The 17625-nt window shown below is 33.0% G+C and overlaps 1 protein-coding gene across 2 annotated transcripts; it reads left to right on the forward strand.

Moving 5' to 3' along the window:
* Window positions 1-2730: 2730 nt before the first annotated feature.
* Window positions 2731-10654, forward strand: LOC105804077 (branched-chain amino acid aminotransferase 2, chloroplastic). Of its 2 annotated transcripts, none has more exons than XM_012636573.2 (10): window positions 2731-2967; window positions 3049-3143; window positions 5984-6158; window positions 6537-6713; window positions 6802-6933; window positions 7687-7785; window positions 7922-8038; window positions 8710-8805; window positions 9683-9795; window positions 10259-10654. In XM_012636573.2, the coding sequence occupies exons 1-10, from the start codon at window positions 2815-2817 to the stop codon at window positions 10374-10376; spliced, it is 1275 nt and encodes a 424-aa protein (XP_012492027.1). In that variant the 5' UTR covers window positions 2731-2814; the 3' UTR covers window positions 10377-10654. The 2 variants fall into 2 exon arrangements, with proteins under 2 accessions (XP_012492027.1, XP_012492026.1); XM_012636572.2 differs by having other exon boundaries at window positions 2733-2967; window positions 5981-6158.
* The last annotated feature ends 6971 nt before the right edge of the window (window positions 10655-17625 follow it).

Below are 17625 nucleotides of genomic sequence, written 5' to 3' on the forward strand. Positions count from 1 at the left end.
GAGTGTACTTGGACAAAAATACTACACTTAGGGTATCAAATTCAACAATCTCCCACTTGCTCTAATGAAGTAGATGAGTCATGTTTCGCATTCTTATACCCCTCTATATGTTTCCCAAAGAGCTCTCTAGCTAGCAGAATCTTGGCAAAATAAATCCCCAGGGTTTGTCATCATATGTGATATATGGGAGTTACTATAGGTTTTGTATATTTCCCAAAACAAATCTTCTGGATTTGCCTGATATTGACTTGCTAACCCCATTGCAAAACAGATATTTGGGCATGTGCAAAACATAATATACATGAGACTTCATATTGTTGAAGTATAATGAACCTTTCTCATGTTCTCTTTTTCTACGGAAAGTTGATTTCCCTTATTTGACTTGGCCGTTACATAACATTCTAATATATTTTCTATGTATGAAGCTTTAGATAATGCTATCACTTTGTTCTTTCGATCCCTTAGGATTCGAATACCTAAAACAAAATTAGCTTCTCCCAAGTCTTTCATTCTAAATTATTGGGTTACCTACAATTTTACCAATGACAATGTCTTTACATCATTCCCAATGTCCTTTTGGTATTTTGGAGCTTAATAATTGGTATCGGAGCTAGTTCTCCATTAAAAGTTTCACCATTGAGAGAAGTGATTCAAGGTAAATAACAAGTTTTAAAGATGCCTGCAAGGTTAAGGTCAACAACTATGGAAGGTCATTACATCATGTGTTCTCCACTCCTAAATGAAGATAAGTACTCAAATTGGAAAATGAGAATGAAATTCTTTGTCCAAACATTTGATTATGGAGCTTGGAAGGTTACTACAAGAGGTCCATTTGAGGTGCCCAAGGAGGAAGAAAGACGGGATGCAAATGATAAGGCCAAGGCTCAACAAACTACTAATGCTACACACATTCTCTTTTGTGGATTGAATGGATAAGTCTTCAACACAGTTTTCTCTTATAGTAGTGCCAAGCAAATATGGGATATATTAGAGGAAATCTTTGGGGGTAGGAAGGAAAAGAAGGAGATTAAAGTTCCTTACAAAAGCAAATGCTCAACTAATGGATAGGGAATCAATGATCAACAATCGAATGAAATCTACCCCTCAAATCCAAAGGTGATATGCTTAATGACTATTAAAGAGCCAATCTTTTAGTTCACATTATTTAAATTCATATTCTTTTAATGAATTACAAGATGCCTTTAAGGAGCTAGTATCAGAATTTGAAACCATAGATTCCAAATACAAGAAAATGATTTCAAAAGTTGAAGTCGAAAATGATTTTCTTTTAGAAACAAAATTTTATTTAAGAAGCAAAATGAAAAATTGAAAATAAAATTGGGGAGCAAAAAATAACAATTTGGATGCTCTAGACACACTATAATGGATAGGGTTAGGTAACCTCTAATCTTACAATTTATTGAATATGAATATGTATTATTTAAATCCACTTTAGTTCTTGTACTTTTTTTCTACTTTGGTACCTGAACTTGGCAACTAGATTCATTTTGGTCTCAAACTTGAAGAATATAAAAGTTTGATGACATGACACTCTGAGGCTACACTACATCATCAATTGAAAATTACAAAAATCATATAAATTTTAGCCTTAATATTTTTGTCCAAATCCTTTCAAATTTTAGATTAACTTTTTGATAGCCAGACCTTGAATAGGTTTTTTTAAATCTACCCTTTTTAATTATTATATGATATTTATTATGTATTTTATATATAAAATAAATATATAATCTTAGTCAAATAAAAAATTTAATTGTTTGGTTTAATATTTTAGATTTATTTGTAAAATTAACTTGTGAAGACTTAACTAACTAACTAGTAAGTGGCAATCTTCAATTATTTTTATTTTCTATCGAATAAACTAAAAATATAATGATAATTAAATTAATTTCTTATTGTAATTTTATGTTTAAAATTTGATTTTTTTTGCAATTAATATGTAATCTGAAAAACAAATTAGGAAAAAGTAATTTTTATTATAAAAAGGTATAATATAATTTTTGGCTTTTAAACTTGGGAATTAAATCCATTTTAGTCTCTTAATTTAGATTTTGTCAAGATTTAATAATATGACCTTGTTCTTGGAACATGATTAGATTAGTTGGTCAGACCGATTGGACTGATATATTGGTCCATAAAAAGGGGCTGAATCGATTGAATATAAAATTGCTTGAAATCGATTAAAAAAAAACTAGGATAAAAACCCATAGTTGAACAAATTGAACTAGTTTAATATATTTTTAAAAATTTTATGAATTTTTAATTAATTAATTATTGTTGGTCTAGCAGTTGAACCGATCAAATCGATTGAATCGAGAACCAATAGTATGAACTATTTGACCACTTGTCAGTTATTAGAAGACTGCATGTGTCACTTTAAAATTGTATCAAATCATTACCTAAAAATTTATATAACTTTTTTAACTTTTAATTGATGATATAATATAATCTTAAAATATCATATCATCAAAATTTTATATTTATCAAATTTAGAGACCAAAATAAATATAGTTATCAAATTCGGATACCAAAATAAATAAATATAAATATATATATATATATATATATATACAAACTAAAGTCCATGGCTAAAAACTATATTATCAGTAAGAAAATTATTGGCAACTTAAAAAAAAAAAAAAGGTGGGCCCTTTTATAATAAAGGGAACGGGGTCATGGAGAGGGGGCAGGGGATTTCCATCCTTAGCGGTTTAGGTTAAATATTGGTCACGTCAGCTAACAAATACAGATTTACAAAAGAAACTGCCATTTCGTAGATCAAAGAGAAGGGGGGAGATGCAGAGCAACGCCGTCCTAGCTACTCTCCAGCCTAATTACGACATTCTTAGCCCTTCACGGTTTTACTCCTCTTCCGCCTCCGCTGCCGCCACATTTCTTCCTGTTTTCTACCCTCAACGCACGCGCTTCTCTGCTCCGCAATATCTCAAGGTAATCTCACTTTTCCCCTCGCGTTTTTGACTGTTTTTTTTCTTTCTTATTTGCTAAATTGCTTATGCGTTTATTTTGCAGTTAGATAAGCAAGTTTTACCTTCTGCTTCCGGTCGTTATGTTCATGAAGTTAAGTCTCCTTTTAAGAATGCTGCTGTTTTATCCGATTCTTATAGGTGCGTACTTTTTGTTTTTCCTTTTTAACGCTAAGATTAAAAAATTTCAAATTATATGACTAAACCGCATTAGATTTGTGCAGTGCATTGTTCCTTTTTCCGATTAAGCTCCCTTCTTTAGCGTCCCCCCCCCCCCCCTTTTTGTCAATCAAAGAACTATTTTTTTTAAAGTTTTAATTTTTCTATCAATTGAAAGATAGGAGAGCAAAAAAGAAAAGCAAATAGCTAATAGCAATTTTCTTCTTCTTCTTTTCTTCTAATGGCAATCTTTTTCATTTTTTTTATTACATAGGAAGTAAATAGCAAAAGCACCAATAAAATACTAAAGTTAGTATTGTGATGGGCACAAGGTGCACTCTGGTTCTAGGAATCTTATATTGCTTTAGGCGCCAAAAAAAGGGGGCTAGCTTAAGCTTAAGCGAGTAATCGTGATATATGAGTTTTTGTATTCGAGTGTGTAAATAGCTAAGACATATATTAAACTCTAAAAGTGTAGTCTAGTTCATCTGTCAATATGTATGATTTCGTTATTGTCCATGTCTATAGTTCAATACTCAAATATTGAGAAGTATACAGTTTGATACTATCCCTTTCTCACAAGTAAAGGTACATCTAATGAAAAAAGTGCAAACAAAAGTAATTAAAGTGAAATTCAATCAGATGGCCTCTATTTTTATGCCTAAAACTTTACAAAAATGCATGCCTAGACACACTTGGTATGTGCCTAATCAAATGGATCTTGTCTTCAAGGGTCTAAGGTGCTTTTTTTGTTGGTCTAGGGTGCGGGTGCACCTAGGCACATGCCTCGACAATACTGATTCTTGCTTTTGTTAAAAAGCTAAAAAAAGAAAAGCATGTAAATAAAATAGTTTTAGACTTCATTTTAGTACGCTTTTGCATGACCAAAGAAGATAATGTTTAGGTGCATATGGAAAATGCTTTTAAAAAAAATTAAATTTATCTGTAGCTAAACATATGACTGCTTCTGTAAGATTAATTTAATTATTTATTGTTGGGCTAATAAAATTTGTATTTCGCACCATTTGCTGATGGCGTTTCCTTTTATAGCAGCAGAGTGGACTGCTTGCAAATGGACCTTGATGCTAAATAGTTACTAATGCAATCATCATCTAGTATTTTGGAAATTTATATAACAAGAGAAGCCACAAGAAATGCTAAAAATTTTGGAAGTTCAATTTATTTTTTAGTATTAAAGAAATGGGTTATTGGTTCCATTTTATCCTAAGTCTCTCCTCGAGAGATCAAGAAAATAACTCAACAAAGCGTAGATACTCGTTTTTGGTTATTAACGCTTTTGTCAATAGTATTGTTAGAAAATATGATTCTTAGGATTGCTCCATTGCTGGGATGTCTTGGAGAGAATGGGTTGGAGGCTCAAATACGGATTATGGATACTGTTAAGAATTCTACTTCTTAACCTTTCTCTAGAGTATTTTCTCCCTCTACTCGATCAAGCTGTGCACCTGCACTTAAGTTTGCAATTAGCACTGTCCTTGCCAAAATGAGTTACATGGGTGTAACTTCTATGAAACTAATCTTCCATCTTCGTAACTTCTTTCCCGTTACTCACACAAGTAACATGAACGTGATTTTACTCACTCTCATTACCCATACACGTTCTTTTAAATTAACCCACATCTCTCCCACATCCTATAAAATATGCTAGTTGTTCATGATTGTTTTTTGGGATAACTACTTTGGAAAGACTATAAATGTAAAATCTAAAGTTTCATTGGGAATCTTTTGGCAAACTTTAGCTCTCTAAACTTCTCTTTGCTACTTTCTTTCTACAATCATAATAACCATCGTAGGTCTCATCTTTCTCAGCCCCTTATTGCTTCCATGACTAACCCCAAAGTTTGCTTCGACCTAGTGGAGTCTCCAAGTTCTTTTGTTAAGGTGAGGAGACATTACAATCTAGCAAAACAAGTTGTTGTAGAGAGATGGCAAAGAAGTAGATTGGAGCAGGCTCAAGAAAACAACTGCGGTGGTCGGTTGTGGTGATGGATGCAATAAGGGGCTTAGAAAGATGGGACCTACCGTGGGTATTATAATTGTAGAGAGGATTTTAGAAGGCTAAAGTTTGCCAAAAGATCAAAAGTCCCCTGATGAAACTTTGGATCTTCCATTTATAGTTTTTCCAGAATAGTTATCCTAAAGAATGATTATGAAACAAGTGGCATACTTGATAGGATGTGGGAGAGATGTGGGCTAATTCACAACAATGTGTTATAAATTATGGGTAGTGAGAGTGAATGAAAACACAACTATGTGTTATAAATTATGGGTAATGAGAGTGAATGAAAACACGTTCATGTTACTTGTATAAGTAATGGGACAGAAGTTACGAAGATAGTGGATATAATGGTAGTTTCGTGGAAGCTACACTCATCTAACTCATTTTGGCAAGGAGAGTGCTCCTTGTAAACTTAAGTGCAAGTGCACAGTTTGATCAACGAGTCGAGGGAGAGAAAAAAAAACTTGTACTCTAGATAAAGGTGAAGAAGTAGAACTCTTAGCCTCCAAGCCATGTTCTCTAAGACATCTCAATAGGGGAGCAAACCTAAAAATCCTGCCAACCTTCTTAAGCTTAGCTCTACAGTCTTTTCAACATGGAGTGATTCTGTGAGGAATGATATTTCCTAGCACTACTATTGTTAGAAGTGTTAATAATCAAAAACGAGTATCCACTTGAAATTTCCTCTGCCTATAGGTATCATCTAATAATTTTGTTAAATTTCATCTGTTACTCTGCTTATATCTACCCTACATGGCAGTTATTTGTTCTGTGCCTTGACTAAGTGTGTTGAATGCAGTAGTGAGGCATCCGAACTAGCTGATATAGAGTGGGACAATCTTGGATTTGGGTTACTTCCTACTGATTATATGTATATGATGAAATGTTCTCAAGGTGGAAACTTCTCTAAAGGTGAATTACAACGGTTTGGGAATATTGAATTAAATCCCTCAGCTGGGGTCTTAAATTATGGGCAGGTCAGATTTCTTAATTTTCATGCCTGAATTTTATCTGCGGCTTTCTCTTAGATTTCATTCTTCTACATTGCCAATCAGGACGTACGGTTATGTGACAATTTCTGTGCTTTATTTGTGTGTCTATTCTTATTTGCAGATGCTTACAAATTAAGTTAGTTTATAAATTGTTGTTATATAAAATGACCTCCTTCACCTCTCCTCTGAAAAAAGCAAAAGGAAGAAAGAGTTCATCCTGCCTTCAATGTCCTCTAAGATAATTTTCGCTTCAGACCCCATTTTTATCCGGAAAACTTATGTTTTAATTTGTCTTTAAGCATTGTGATATAGCAGTTCTCTTTTATTTCTCTCTGAACATCATTTTTTGGTTTGTGTCTATAGGGATTATTTGAAGGTCTGAAAGCCTACAGAAAAGAAGACGGTAATATTCTTCTTTTTCGCCCTGAGGAGAATGCTCTTCGAATGAGGCAGGGTGCAGAGAGGATGTGCATGCCAGCACCTACTGTTGACCAGTTTGTGGAAGCTGTAAAGGAAACCGTCCTGGCAAACAAACGTTGGGTAACTAATATCCCTGATTTGAAGCATGTCCAGTTTAGCAATTTGATTTACATGTTTTATGAGTAGATTGTTAAATTTCTCATTACAGGTTCCCCCACCAGGTAAAGGGTCCTTGTATATCAGGCCATTGCTCATGGGAAGTGGAGCTGTACTTGGTCTTGCACCTGCTCCTGAGTACACCTTCCTTATTTATGTCTCACCTGTTGGAAACTATTTTAAGGTTTGCTATCTTCCTTGCTTGATTTTTAGTTATGCATAAGATTAAATCAGATTTCCATTTCTTTGGCCAAGCAGGGGCAAAGCCAGAAGATTACTTTAGAGGGGGTCAGAGATGAATCATAAATTATTGGGGGGCCAAAATGCAATTTTGCCATCATACTAACATGTAATTTCATAAAAATTTAAGGGACTAAATTTAAGAGAGAATGTTAGTTCTATAATTTGTTTAGAGTTCTTATTTATATAACCATGAAAGGCTTAAAGTTCAATCTTTATAGGTAACCTTGGAGGAAAATATGAGCATGACTTTGTATGCAAAATAACTTATCTTGAAAGTATTATGTAACACATTTGAATAGAAAAATGAACTGCTGCTTTATGTGGAATGTTTTCCCACATGTGGAGACCCTTGTTGAGCCAGAGACTGGTTTGTGATTAAGTTTCTTAATTTTGCATGCCAATATTTTAGAAAGGTTTGTTGGTTTATGTTTATAACTTCCATAAATTAGTACTTGATGAAGATGGTTTGTGTTTTGATCCTTATGAGAAACAACCATTTGTTATTGTGCTTAGTCTAAAAGCCTTCTACCTTCTACCATTTTCTTTCTCAAATGAAGGCTGATAATATTAAGCTATTAGTTTCTTTAGCCAAACATTTGCATTATGTTTACTCTTTGGTATTTTTCTTGTTTTAATAGTTTTGGCATACCATTGTATGATGTATTCATTCACCATAATTTATATATGATTCCAGGAAGGTGTTGCTCCAATAAATTTAATTGTGGAGCATGAATTGCATCGTGCCACTCCTGGTGGCACTGGGGGTGTTAAAACCATTGGGAATTATGCTGCGGTAAGCTAGCTTTCTGGTGCTTGGGAATCCATTACCATGTTGTTTGCCTTTGGCAGTTGAAATGCTTTTGACAGTGAAACAATTGAACTCATTAAATTTTCTACAAGTTAATGCCGTCTCTTAATATCATATGCAGGTTCTGAAGGCACAATCTGCTGCAAAGGCCAAAGGATATTCTGATGTTCTCTATCTTGATTGTGTTCACAAAAAGTATTTGGAGGAAGTTTCTTCTTGCAACATTTTCGTGGTGAAGGTATTATGTTCTATTGTCGTAGTTAATATTTTATAACCATGCTTTGTTACATCACTCATTTTATAATATATAGATGCATTAAACAGCAATCTATGTTTTAGCTGGATATTGCCCCTACCTTTCTGCATTCCCCCACTCTTAGAAAACCTTGTTCCATTTGTTCAACAAGTATGTGTCTTCATATTGAAACTTCATAACCATGCTTTATCAGTGGGCCATTCTGTTACCATGATCTCCTTGCTGAATGTTTGCGTAATGTACTATAATAACAAAAGAGTCCCATCTTTGTAGTCTTTCATTGACACTCAACTAAGAATTGGGGTTGCCATATTGTCTCGACCTTGGCTAAATGACTCTTGCTTATTCACTACAGCCAGTTGTTGTAGATGCTAAGAATTCATCTTTGTTAAATTTAGTATCTCTGAATACTTGCATAGTTTGATCAAATAAAATGATTAGTTTTAAATGATCTGTTGAAGGGTATTTTGTTTAATCTATTTACGGTAAAATAGTTGCGGTTTAAATGATCTGTTGAAGGATTTAATCTCAGAGTTAATTAAGGCTTGTTTTTTATTTTTCTGTACTCAATGGTGGTTGATGAGTTCAAACATATTGAGATAGTGCTGTTGACACTAAAGCTTCCTTTTTTAACTTAATATTTGTGTTTTCAGGGTAATGTCATCTCAACTCCTGCAATAAAGGGAACAATCTTACCTGGCATCACAAGAAAGAGTATAATTGATGTTGCTCGAAGCCAAGGGTTCCAGGTACTTGTTCTGCAGTTTGGAAGACTGTTGACAAATTAATTGTGTTAAAAGTAATACCGTGTATATCTAGGAATGCATGTAATTGGATTTGCACGCACTTTACCTGACATCGAAGGGTTTGTCTCCTAATTATTAGAGTTTCAAGTTATTACTATCGCAAGATAAAGTTGGCATTACAGAATCTTTATTCTTTGATAATGGAGGGCAACTGAAGTTCTTTTCATTATTTTTCCTGGAGTCCTTGCATTGCCTTCTATGGACTTGTTGATGAAAAAATGGATTTATACATAATATGCACATTGAAATCATATTCTTTGTTGATTGGTATAGAAGTTCCTAGACATTAATGATTCAGGAATCAAAATACAGAAAGACTTTCTACAGGATCCCTATGGCTCAAAATTCAGCTGTTTGATCATGGAGAATGTGTATTATTTGGTTTCTACAGCATGTGGATGCTGTTGTGTTAATGTGAATAATAGTTTTGGTGTTTCTTGTCTAATGTTTTTTCTTATGGAGTGTTTCAAAGTGGTTACCATCCTTTTCTTTCTTTTCTTTGTCGCTTAGAATCCCTTTTTAGAGGTAAAGGCTTGCAAATCTTAGAAAGAGAACAGGGAAAAGAAAACTGCCTATTTTCCTTGATTATAAAGTTTCTTAACCTGTCTATATCTTCTGAATTCGTTGGTAGGCATTCTTCAATACTTGATGCAGCCATTTCTGTTCTCTGCTTTTTTATGCATGGTCTCTCCTGATTTAGTCAGTAAAATTTTTCAATTTTTCTATTGTATGACATCCTAATAGTAGCTCATTTGAATCACCGAGTGTCTGAGGGAGCTCTTAGGATCACTCCCTAATTCTAATTCTGCTGATGATGCAGGTTGAGGAGCGTTTTGTGCCAGTAGATGAATTGCTTGATGCTGACGAAGTGTTTTGCACAGGGACAGCAGTAGTAGTGTCGCCTGTTGGCAGCATTACATACAAGGGTAAAAGGTAAATTCCATGTGCAATTGAGTAAATGTCTTTTTCTTTAGTTAGTAATTTGCTTCTTCATGTTCTGTTTACAGTCTTAAATTTTTACTTGTCTCGATATCATTGTTGGAGACAAAGATGGAGATGGTAGGCATATAGTGTTTCATTAGTTACTTTTTTTTTCATGTCTATAGAATTTAAACTTCCCAATTGTATGGAAAATTAGGAGTCCACAGTTGAGCTTACCTTTTAGATGAACATTGAGTACAGGAAAATGTCATTTTTGTTTACAAATTTTTCACTCTATTTCTATGATTGTAAACTTTATTTAATAGTAAGTGATTGAAGCCATAGGTAACATTATATTGATAAAGCAAGACTGCTATTTTACTTGCATTTTCCCTAAACGCTGAAGTAGGTTGTCCATTTCGCATTCAGTGGTGGAAGAAATCAAATTTGATGTAAAGATTTTCAAAACGTGCAGGGTACCATATGGCGTAGATGGTTTTGGGGCTGTTGCACAACAGCTCTACTCTGTGCTTACCAGACTACAGATGGGTCTTATAGACGACAAGATGAACTGGACTGTTGAGTTGAGTTGAGTTGAGTTGAGTTGAGGGATACTGTAAGTCACAGTCTGGTTTGCATGTTTTAACTCCACCTGAGACATGGCCTGCATTGGTTAAAATGTTTGTTTTCTCCCTTTAGTAATGTGTAGATATAGTTTTAATATTTATGTTGGTCAGGATTTCCTTAGTTTTTGTCTTGGAACTTATCAAGTTAGTGAGATTTCAATTGTTGGCCATAGAGACGGTCTTTGTTTTAAAGCAGGAAACTAAGCATAAAAAATAAAAGTTGGCCTGAAAAGCAACCAATCCAATTTGCTTGTTTGATTTGCTGAAAATTTACATGTAAATGTAGTGGAAGGATTGGAATTTACTTGAAAATGCCACAATAGATGGGCCCTGGAATTCATAAGGTGGTGTGTTTCCCACTTAATAGATGAACGCGGAGGTGGTCGGGTGAAGTCCAGCCCACTATTACGTGATTGAGTGTGTTCAATCCTTTTTCGACAAAGTGCTTCCTTCCTTTTCCTTTCATGTGATGTGTCTAAAAGGAATTGCTGAAGAATTTTCCTGCATTTGCATTTAAGTTACTTTCGTGGATTGGCATTCATACTCTTTTCCCAAGCCTTCTTTGAGTTGTATATTTCTGACCAGACCATTCTATTTGTTGATATAAGCTGAAACCCAGCGTAACTGGACCCAAATTGTTTCTGGACTTTTCCTTGAATCCTTTTTCCTTTCCTTCTTAATACCAAAAGTAAGGCCCCTGTAGTAATGAAACATTTGCCTATCCCTCGCTGAGAAAGTACGTTTGTTCCTATGTTAGATGGATTTGGATTAGTGTCGGATAAAATATGTCCAAGACGTGCGCACTCAATTTTTCTTGATGTTATTATACATATGAAAGTTTTTAACCCATATTCATATTTAAATAACATAGCATTCTTCCATCAGGGTTTCTAGAATTAATTTCAAACATAAGGCAATGCTTTTTCTACCTGTCTCTTTTTTTCATTTGAAAAAAAGCAGTGTGTTTGGATTGAGATCAAATTTTAAGAGTCATAACTCTTACAAGAGAGATGTACTTAAATATCACCTCCAGCTTGAGTGAACCGTAAATCAGTTTTGTGATTATTTTTTAAAGTAAAACAAGAAAAGAAAAAACCCTCTATGAACCAAAGAAGGAAGAGACACGTTACAAGAGCACATTGGCTTGTGAAAACGGCCCGGAAAAAGAAAGAAAGAAAAATACATTGTGAATATTATATAAACCAATATTGAAACTTCAAAAGTTACCATAAGAATCTGGGTTTATCTGCAAATTGTTTTTTCTTTGTTCTTTTGACCTTTTTACACATCTTTTTCCTGAGCTTCTAAACTCAGCATTACCGCAACAGCAGCTGAGCAAAAAGAGAGATAGAAACCGCGTTTGCTGACTTGCTTTTTCAGTTTTCATGGAGGATTTAGCACACATGATTGGAAAGTATCAATCACTTTATCCCCTTCAATGGCAATCAATTCAGGGAACACCTTTTGAACCTTTCTTCCATTACAAAGTCTTCACCTCTATATCGAGCCACTCTTCCTCATGCTTTTGCATGTCATGGTTTCTAGATATCATATGCTGATGATGATCCCCTCGGATCATCAGGTTTTTTTTTATATATATATATATATATATCACAACATTGAAAAAGAAAAACAATAATATAGCTTCATTAATTGCTTTATCTCTTGTCACCTAATTCAGAGTTCAAACCCTATACCTACCCCTCCTGTATTATGCAAAACTAGGTTATTTCTTTTCTCATTCACATGATAATTTATTTTTGTACTCTAGACGCTTGGGATTCAATACTAATAATTGGAACTACTTTTTTTTTCAATTATTAAGACAATTTTTTAATTCGTCCAAAAAAAAGATAATTTTCTTTTGATTTAGTATATAGCTTTAACTCATCAAATATATGTTAAAAACCTCATAAATAAGAATATATTTTAAAAGTTTACGAGTACAATATAATAAAATACATGCTCAAATAATTAAATATAGAATCAAATTATTTTAGAAGAAATGTAATAAAGATTAGAACTATTAATATGAAATACATGACAATAAGGTGATTGTATTCAGGATTTAAAGCCGTACTAAAACTTGATTGATAATATCAAATATAAATATTAAAGAAGGATTAGAATGAACTAATAGAAGTTTACATAAAATTAATTCCTCTTACTCACCAAGCTATTTTTCTAATCACACTGAGCTTTAGAAATACAAGTAGTAGGGTTAAAGATTTGAAAAAACAAGGTGCATGCATTTACATTTATAACATTGATAATGAAGTCGTTCACATGTTTCTTGACCACTCAAATCAAACCACCATAAAACATGTTTCTAGAAATTAGGCATAAATTTCAAAACATATCTTTGTCACGATTCTTAATTTAATGTGTTCTATTTTCTTAACAATTAAATAAAGAGAGAGTAAGGTCATCTAAGTGTTTCTCAATTGGATGGACTGCAGAATTAGGGTTCCAATCTGGTAGAAAAAAACACGTTACAGATATGGCAACAATTTTTTCTTTTCATGCCTTGTCAACAGCACTTGCTATGAAAGTCTTAGATTCAGCATTACAAAGATTTCTGGGAAATTTCAATTGTCTATAACAATCCATATTTCAATGACTTGCGCTTAATTTCAATTTTAGAGGTTTTCACTCACCTTAATCATCTAATATAAAATTGAAGGTTAATTATGGAATAGCATTTCAATGTAAGGTTTTCCTCAACATTTATATCTTTTATCAATTTGACTCTTTTTTATTACATAATTTGATAATTAACATTTCAAAAAGAGTCAAATCCTTTTTTTCTTAACAAAAACATAAATATTTTAACAATATTAGCATGACAACCTACATGGCAGTCTGCATGCACTATTTGTATATATTTCACATAAACAAATAATTTTAGAATTATAAATTCAAAAAATAGCATGAAGTACATATGAATTACCATGCAGGCTGCCATGTTTAAAAATTTAACATTTTAGTCAGCATTTTCACTAAAAACATTTTAGTTAGCATTTTCAAGACTGATCGAGATGATGCAAACCTGGCCCAACCAACTGGCAAAAGACCGATGGTGGTCCGGCAACGGGGGTTGTCGGTGGTCGATATTGGTCGGCGACAACGGTGGTCGACAGTCGTCAATGGTGGCAATGACGACAACCCGACAGCAATGATGGTGACATCAATTGTGGTGGCAGTGGAAGTCCATGATGGCAACAACAATTTGACAACATCATTTGTGGTTTTGGGGAAATCCCCAAAAATCAGGATATTTGACTTTCACCCAAAAGACCCAAAGTACGTTTTGGGATCATAACTGTAATTTTTATTTATTATTTTTCTAGGATGGAATCATGGAAACATTGGTTGGTCCGAGTCAGTTAATTTTATGTTTTTCTGTGATAGCATGATGATATTTAAATTGACTTCAAAGTATGTTCATGCATATGTACTCGTCATGCATTTATTAAACATTCATGATTGAAACCGGACATGAAACCTTTCATGTTTTTAAAATATTGAGTGGAAGAAGGTCCTTAAACAAGACCTACGACCTTCATCGATGATCTCTTGTGATGGCATGAAATGGACTTGCCCCAAGGTAGACGTTGTCATGTGGATTTTATTGAGGAGATTTCTTAAAGAAAAAAAAGAATTATCCTGTAACTGTATGATAGTTGGTTGGCCACGTTGTAAGTATTATCATGCGATATAAAAAGAAGTTTTTCTTTCATAGAGGACAACTAGTCATACATGTTACTCTTTGAGATTGTCTCATGATAACTCAATTGTGGTGCATGGAATGATAGATGTTGAGTTGATGGTTATATATTTAAGATCATTTTAGTTAAGTAGCTTCCCAAGAAGCTATGCTTAAATTAGAATGATGGCCAAACATAAGGCGATTATTAGTACGTGTGAATGCCTAAGGAATTAGGTTCACACATTAATTGGATGAAAATCCATGTTCTTACTAGTTAGTTAAGATTGTCCCAAGGTGACTTAATTCAATGGGTATAAGAATTATCGCTACAATGACTTACAAACGTTTTCAAGGTTTAATGTAAGACACATGCATCATCTTAATGCATATTGAAAGCCCGATGAAGCAAACCAAAAATGCCAAGGGGGGTGAAGTGGCCTTTAAAAATTTGGAGAAAGCAAAGGCAAGAATGAAATAAAGAACACTAGGAATTTAGACTGGTTCATCCCCAATTGCCTACTCTACTACCTTAGCTTTCCACCACTAAGGATTTTTCCCAAATTCACTAATTTGTTCAACATTTGAGGACAAGGTTTAACCTTACAAATCCTTAAGATTTCTACTCCAAATCTTAAGTTTCAAAAACTTGTCAAAGAGATACAAATGAGCAAATAAAGAAAAAAAATCCTTACAAGATAAAATTATTTACAAATTGAAGCACAAATACAATGAGATACACTTGAGCAAAAGAAAAGAGATAAGGCTCACAAGTGTATGTAAGAAGAATATGAAAATTTAAGCTCTAAGATTATTTGATTAATGATTTTTGCTTGAAAGTACTTTCTTGGCTGTTGTAGGACTTTAAAAGATGGTATTTATATCGTAATTTCATGAAAGCTTTCATAAGCTCGCTTATAACTTATATTTGAATAAATAATGTGTTTTAAAAGCTTTAGAATTTAATTGTTTGTAGTTGTTTCGACAATAAATGTGGCATCTCACATCTCGGATCTAACGATTGGGTCGGGAGTAGGGTATTACACTTTTCAAGGTGAGAGATGAACTAACTCAATTTCAAAGCATGTTTTCTGATCCAAATACGGCTTCAGGAAGTAAAATTTGGGATGAGGTTAGAGAGAAAATGTGCAAAGTATTGTGGCATGAACTAATTTGGTTACCATTACATATCCCAAAACATGTAGTCGTTACCTGGATGGTAATTTTGGGAAGAATTCGGACAAAAGACAAGCTTGTTCAGATGGGTATTATCAATGATGGGCAGTGCAAGTTATGTAACAGTGAGAATCATCTTTTCTTTAAATGCTCATATTCAAAAGGCACATGGAAATGTATTCTTGGATTGTGCAGGGTTGACAAAGGGAATTACAGTGGATTGCTTGGAGCAAGTAGGAAGAACGTAATAAAAGACAATTTAAGGGGCAGCAGAGGAATTAGTGATACAAACATTGATAAAGTTAATGTAGTTAATTTCCAATTATGTACAATTTAAAATATACTAGGAGTGTTCAGAAGTTCTAATGTAGCAGAATTCATAATAAAATCACCATTCATCCAAAAGAAAAAGGGATAGGGTTGAATGAACAAAAGTAGAGTAAAACCCATAATGATCGCATCATTATGAGATGATTTTCTCATCATCATATATATTTACCTAATGGAGTCAAGTGGGCCTTATTTAAATCAAATATGAACAGCAAATTAGTCTTCCCCACCACTAGTCTCCCACTTTTTCCCAAATTTCCAATCACCCATTGCTATTTATGACCCCTTTTTCAAAATTTTGTCTTTTCAAAGCATGTCAAATTGGCATTGGCCAATGTGGTTAGATATACATATTATTATATCCATTAACATAAGATAAAAGCATCGTTAGAGAAAGATGCCTTGAGGAGAAAAAGCTTTGATGATTAGGGCTGTACAGCTTAAGATTTTTGAAGAGACTATCAATGATACCGACACAAAAGCAGATGTCATTAATATATTATTCGCTCTCAAATAATAAATGATATATTTTTATATTTAAAAATAATATTGTTAAATTTTTTTAGTATTTAATTCAAGTTTTAAAGCTTGATTTTATGAAAATTATTTTTTAATATTATTATGTTTGAATTTTCATAATTTTGTTAGTAGCGTCAATTGTGAATTTGTTAAATTTTGTGTTTAATATGGTAAATACAATTTGATGGTTGCGATTTTTTTTCAAATTTTAGAATTGATTTAATAAAATTTAATTATTAGTATTATGAGTAAATTATGAAATTTAATCAAATTAACTCTAAAATTTGGATCAAATACTAAAAAGTTAATATTATTATTTGTTAACCTTTGCCAAATTCAGATGCCAAATATTGTATTAAACCTAACCAAGGGAAAAATAACAAGGTTTTTAGAACCGGATTAATGGTTGAATTAATCAAACCACCAATTCATCGGTTCAACTGATCCGATCGATCAAACTAAAAAAAAAGAATTTATAAAAATAACAACATTATTTAAAAACTGCATGCCAATTTCGGATTCAATACTAATTGGATGAGTGTAAAAAAATTAAGTATTTCCCTTCGGTTGCGTGTTGAAAGAGTTGTCATCTTTCACTTTCACCTTTTTCTTTTTCCAAAATGTCAAGGCTTTTTAGGCAACGCCATGCAAGCAAGACGATTATATTCAACCCCCTTGTGAGCTTAGCGCAATTATTCAAAGACCAATGAGGAGAATTGTTCAGTTTTATACAATTATGATTGCCATAGTTTGACTTCAATTCTCTCTTTGGTCAAGTCAGCCATCTTTTACGAGCTGTCTATTTTGCATTTAATATATCTAGGCCTCTTTTATTGATTGTTTCCCTTCAGCACTGAAAATTAACAAGAAAGTGGTGAATTCAAGATCATGGTAATTTTCTTCTTAATTGGGTCACCTAACCTAACGGAAATATCCCTTAAATTCTACATTATATTTGACTATATGCCTAGATTACTCTTTTTTTACTCCTCATCTAAGCCCATAAATTAGCTGAAGTAATTTCATCTCTAACATTAACTTAGGCCATTTGACCTTTCTAACCACATGTATGAGGTCGAATCATATATTCTTACACCAACGATATCTTCTTCTTCTTTTCTCTTTTAAACAAAAATCTGATTATAGACAGGCTTCTCTTGTTTTTTGGGTTAAGGCGTTGACACGAAAATTAGGGAAATTGAATTGAAATTTTTAAATGATAAAATAATTTCCTTATATATTTTGGTATTTGAGTTTAACACTTATTTTAATGTGTTATTTGTGTTTTTTTCAATTTGGTACCTATATTTGATAAAGTTGTGCGTTTTAGTATATTAACTTTTTAGTGTTCGATTCGGATTTTAGAAAGCAATTAATTTTCATCAAATCAACCCTAAAACTTGAATTAAATCACATCCATCGAATTAAACACAAAATTGAACGAATTCACAATTGACACAAAACTTATTTTATAAAATCATGAAA

This window comes from Gossypium raimondii, chromosome 11 (assembly GCF_025698545.1).
Source record: "Gossypium raimondii isolate GPD5lz chromosome 11, ASM2569854v1, whole genome shotgun sequence".
In the NCBI taxonomy this organism is placed as follows: Eukaryota; Viridiplantae; Streptophyta; class Magnoliopsida; order Malvales; family Malvaceae; genus Gossypium; species Gossypium raimondii.

Bases quoted from the DNA above. Each gene is read 5' to 3' on its own strand.
- LOC105804077 (XM_012636572.2), top strand. From the start codon at position 2,815: ATGCAGAGCAACGCCGTCCTAGCTACTCTCCAGCCTAATTACGACATT. The intron at 2,968-3,048 runs GTAATCTCACTT...TTTATTTTGCAG, and splicing joins CTGCTCCGCAATATCTCAAG to TTAGATAAGCAAGTTTTACC. The intron at 6,159-6,536 runs GTCAGATTTCTT...TTGTGTCTATAG, and splicing joins GGGTCTTAAATTATGGGCAG to GGATTATTTGAAGGTCTGAA.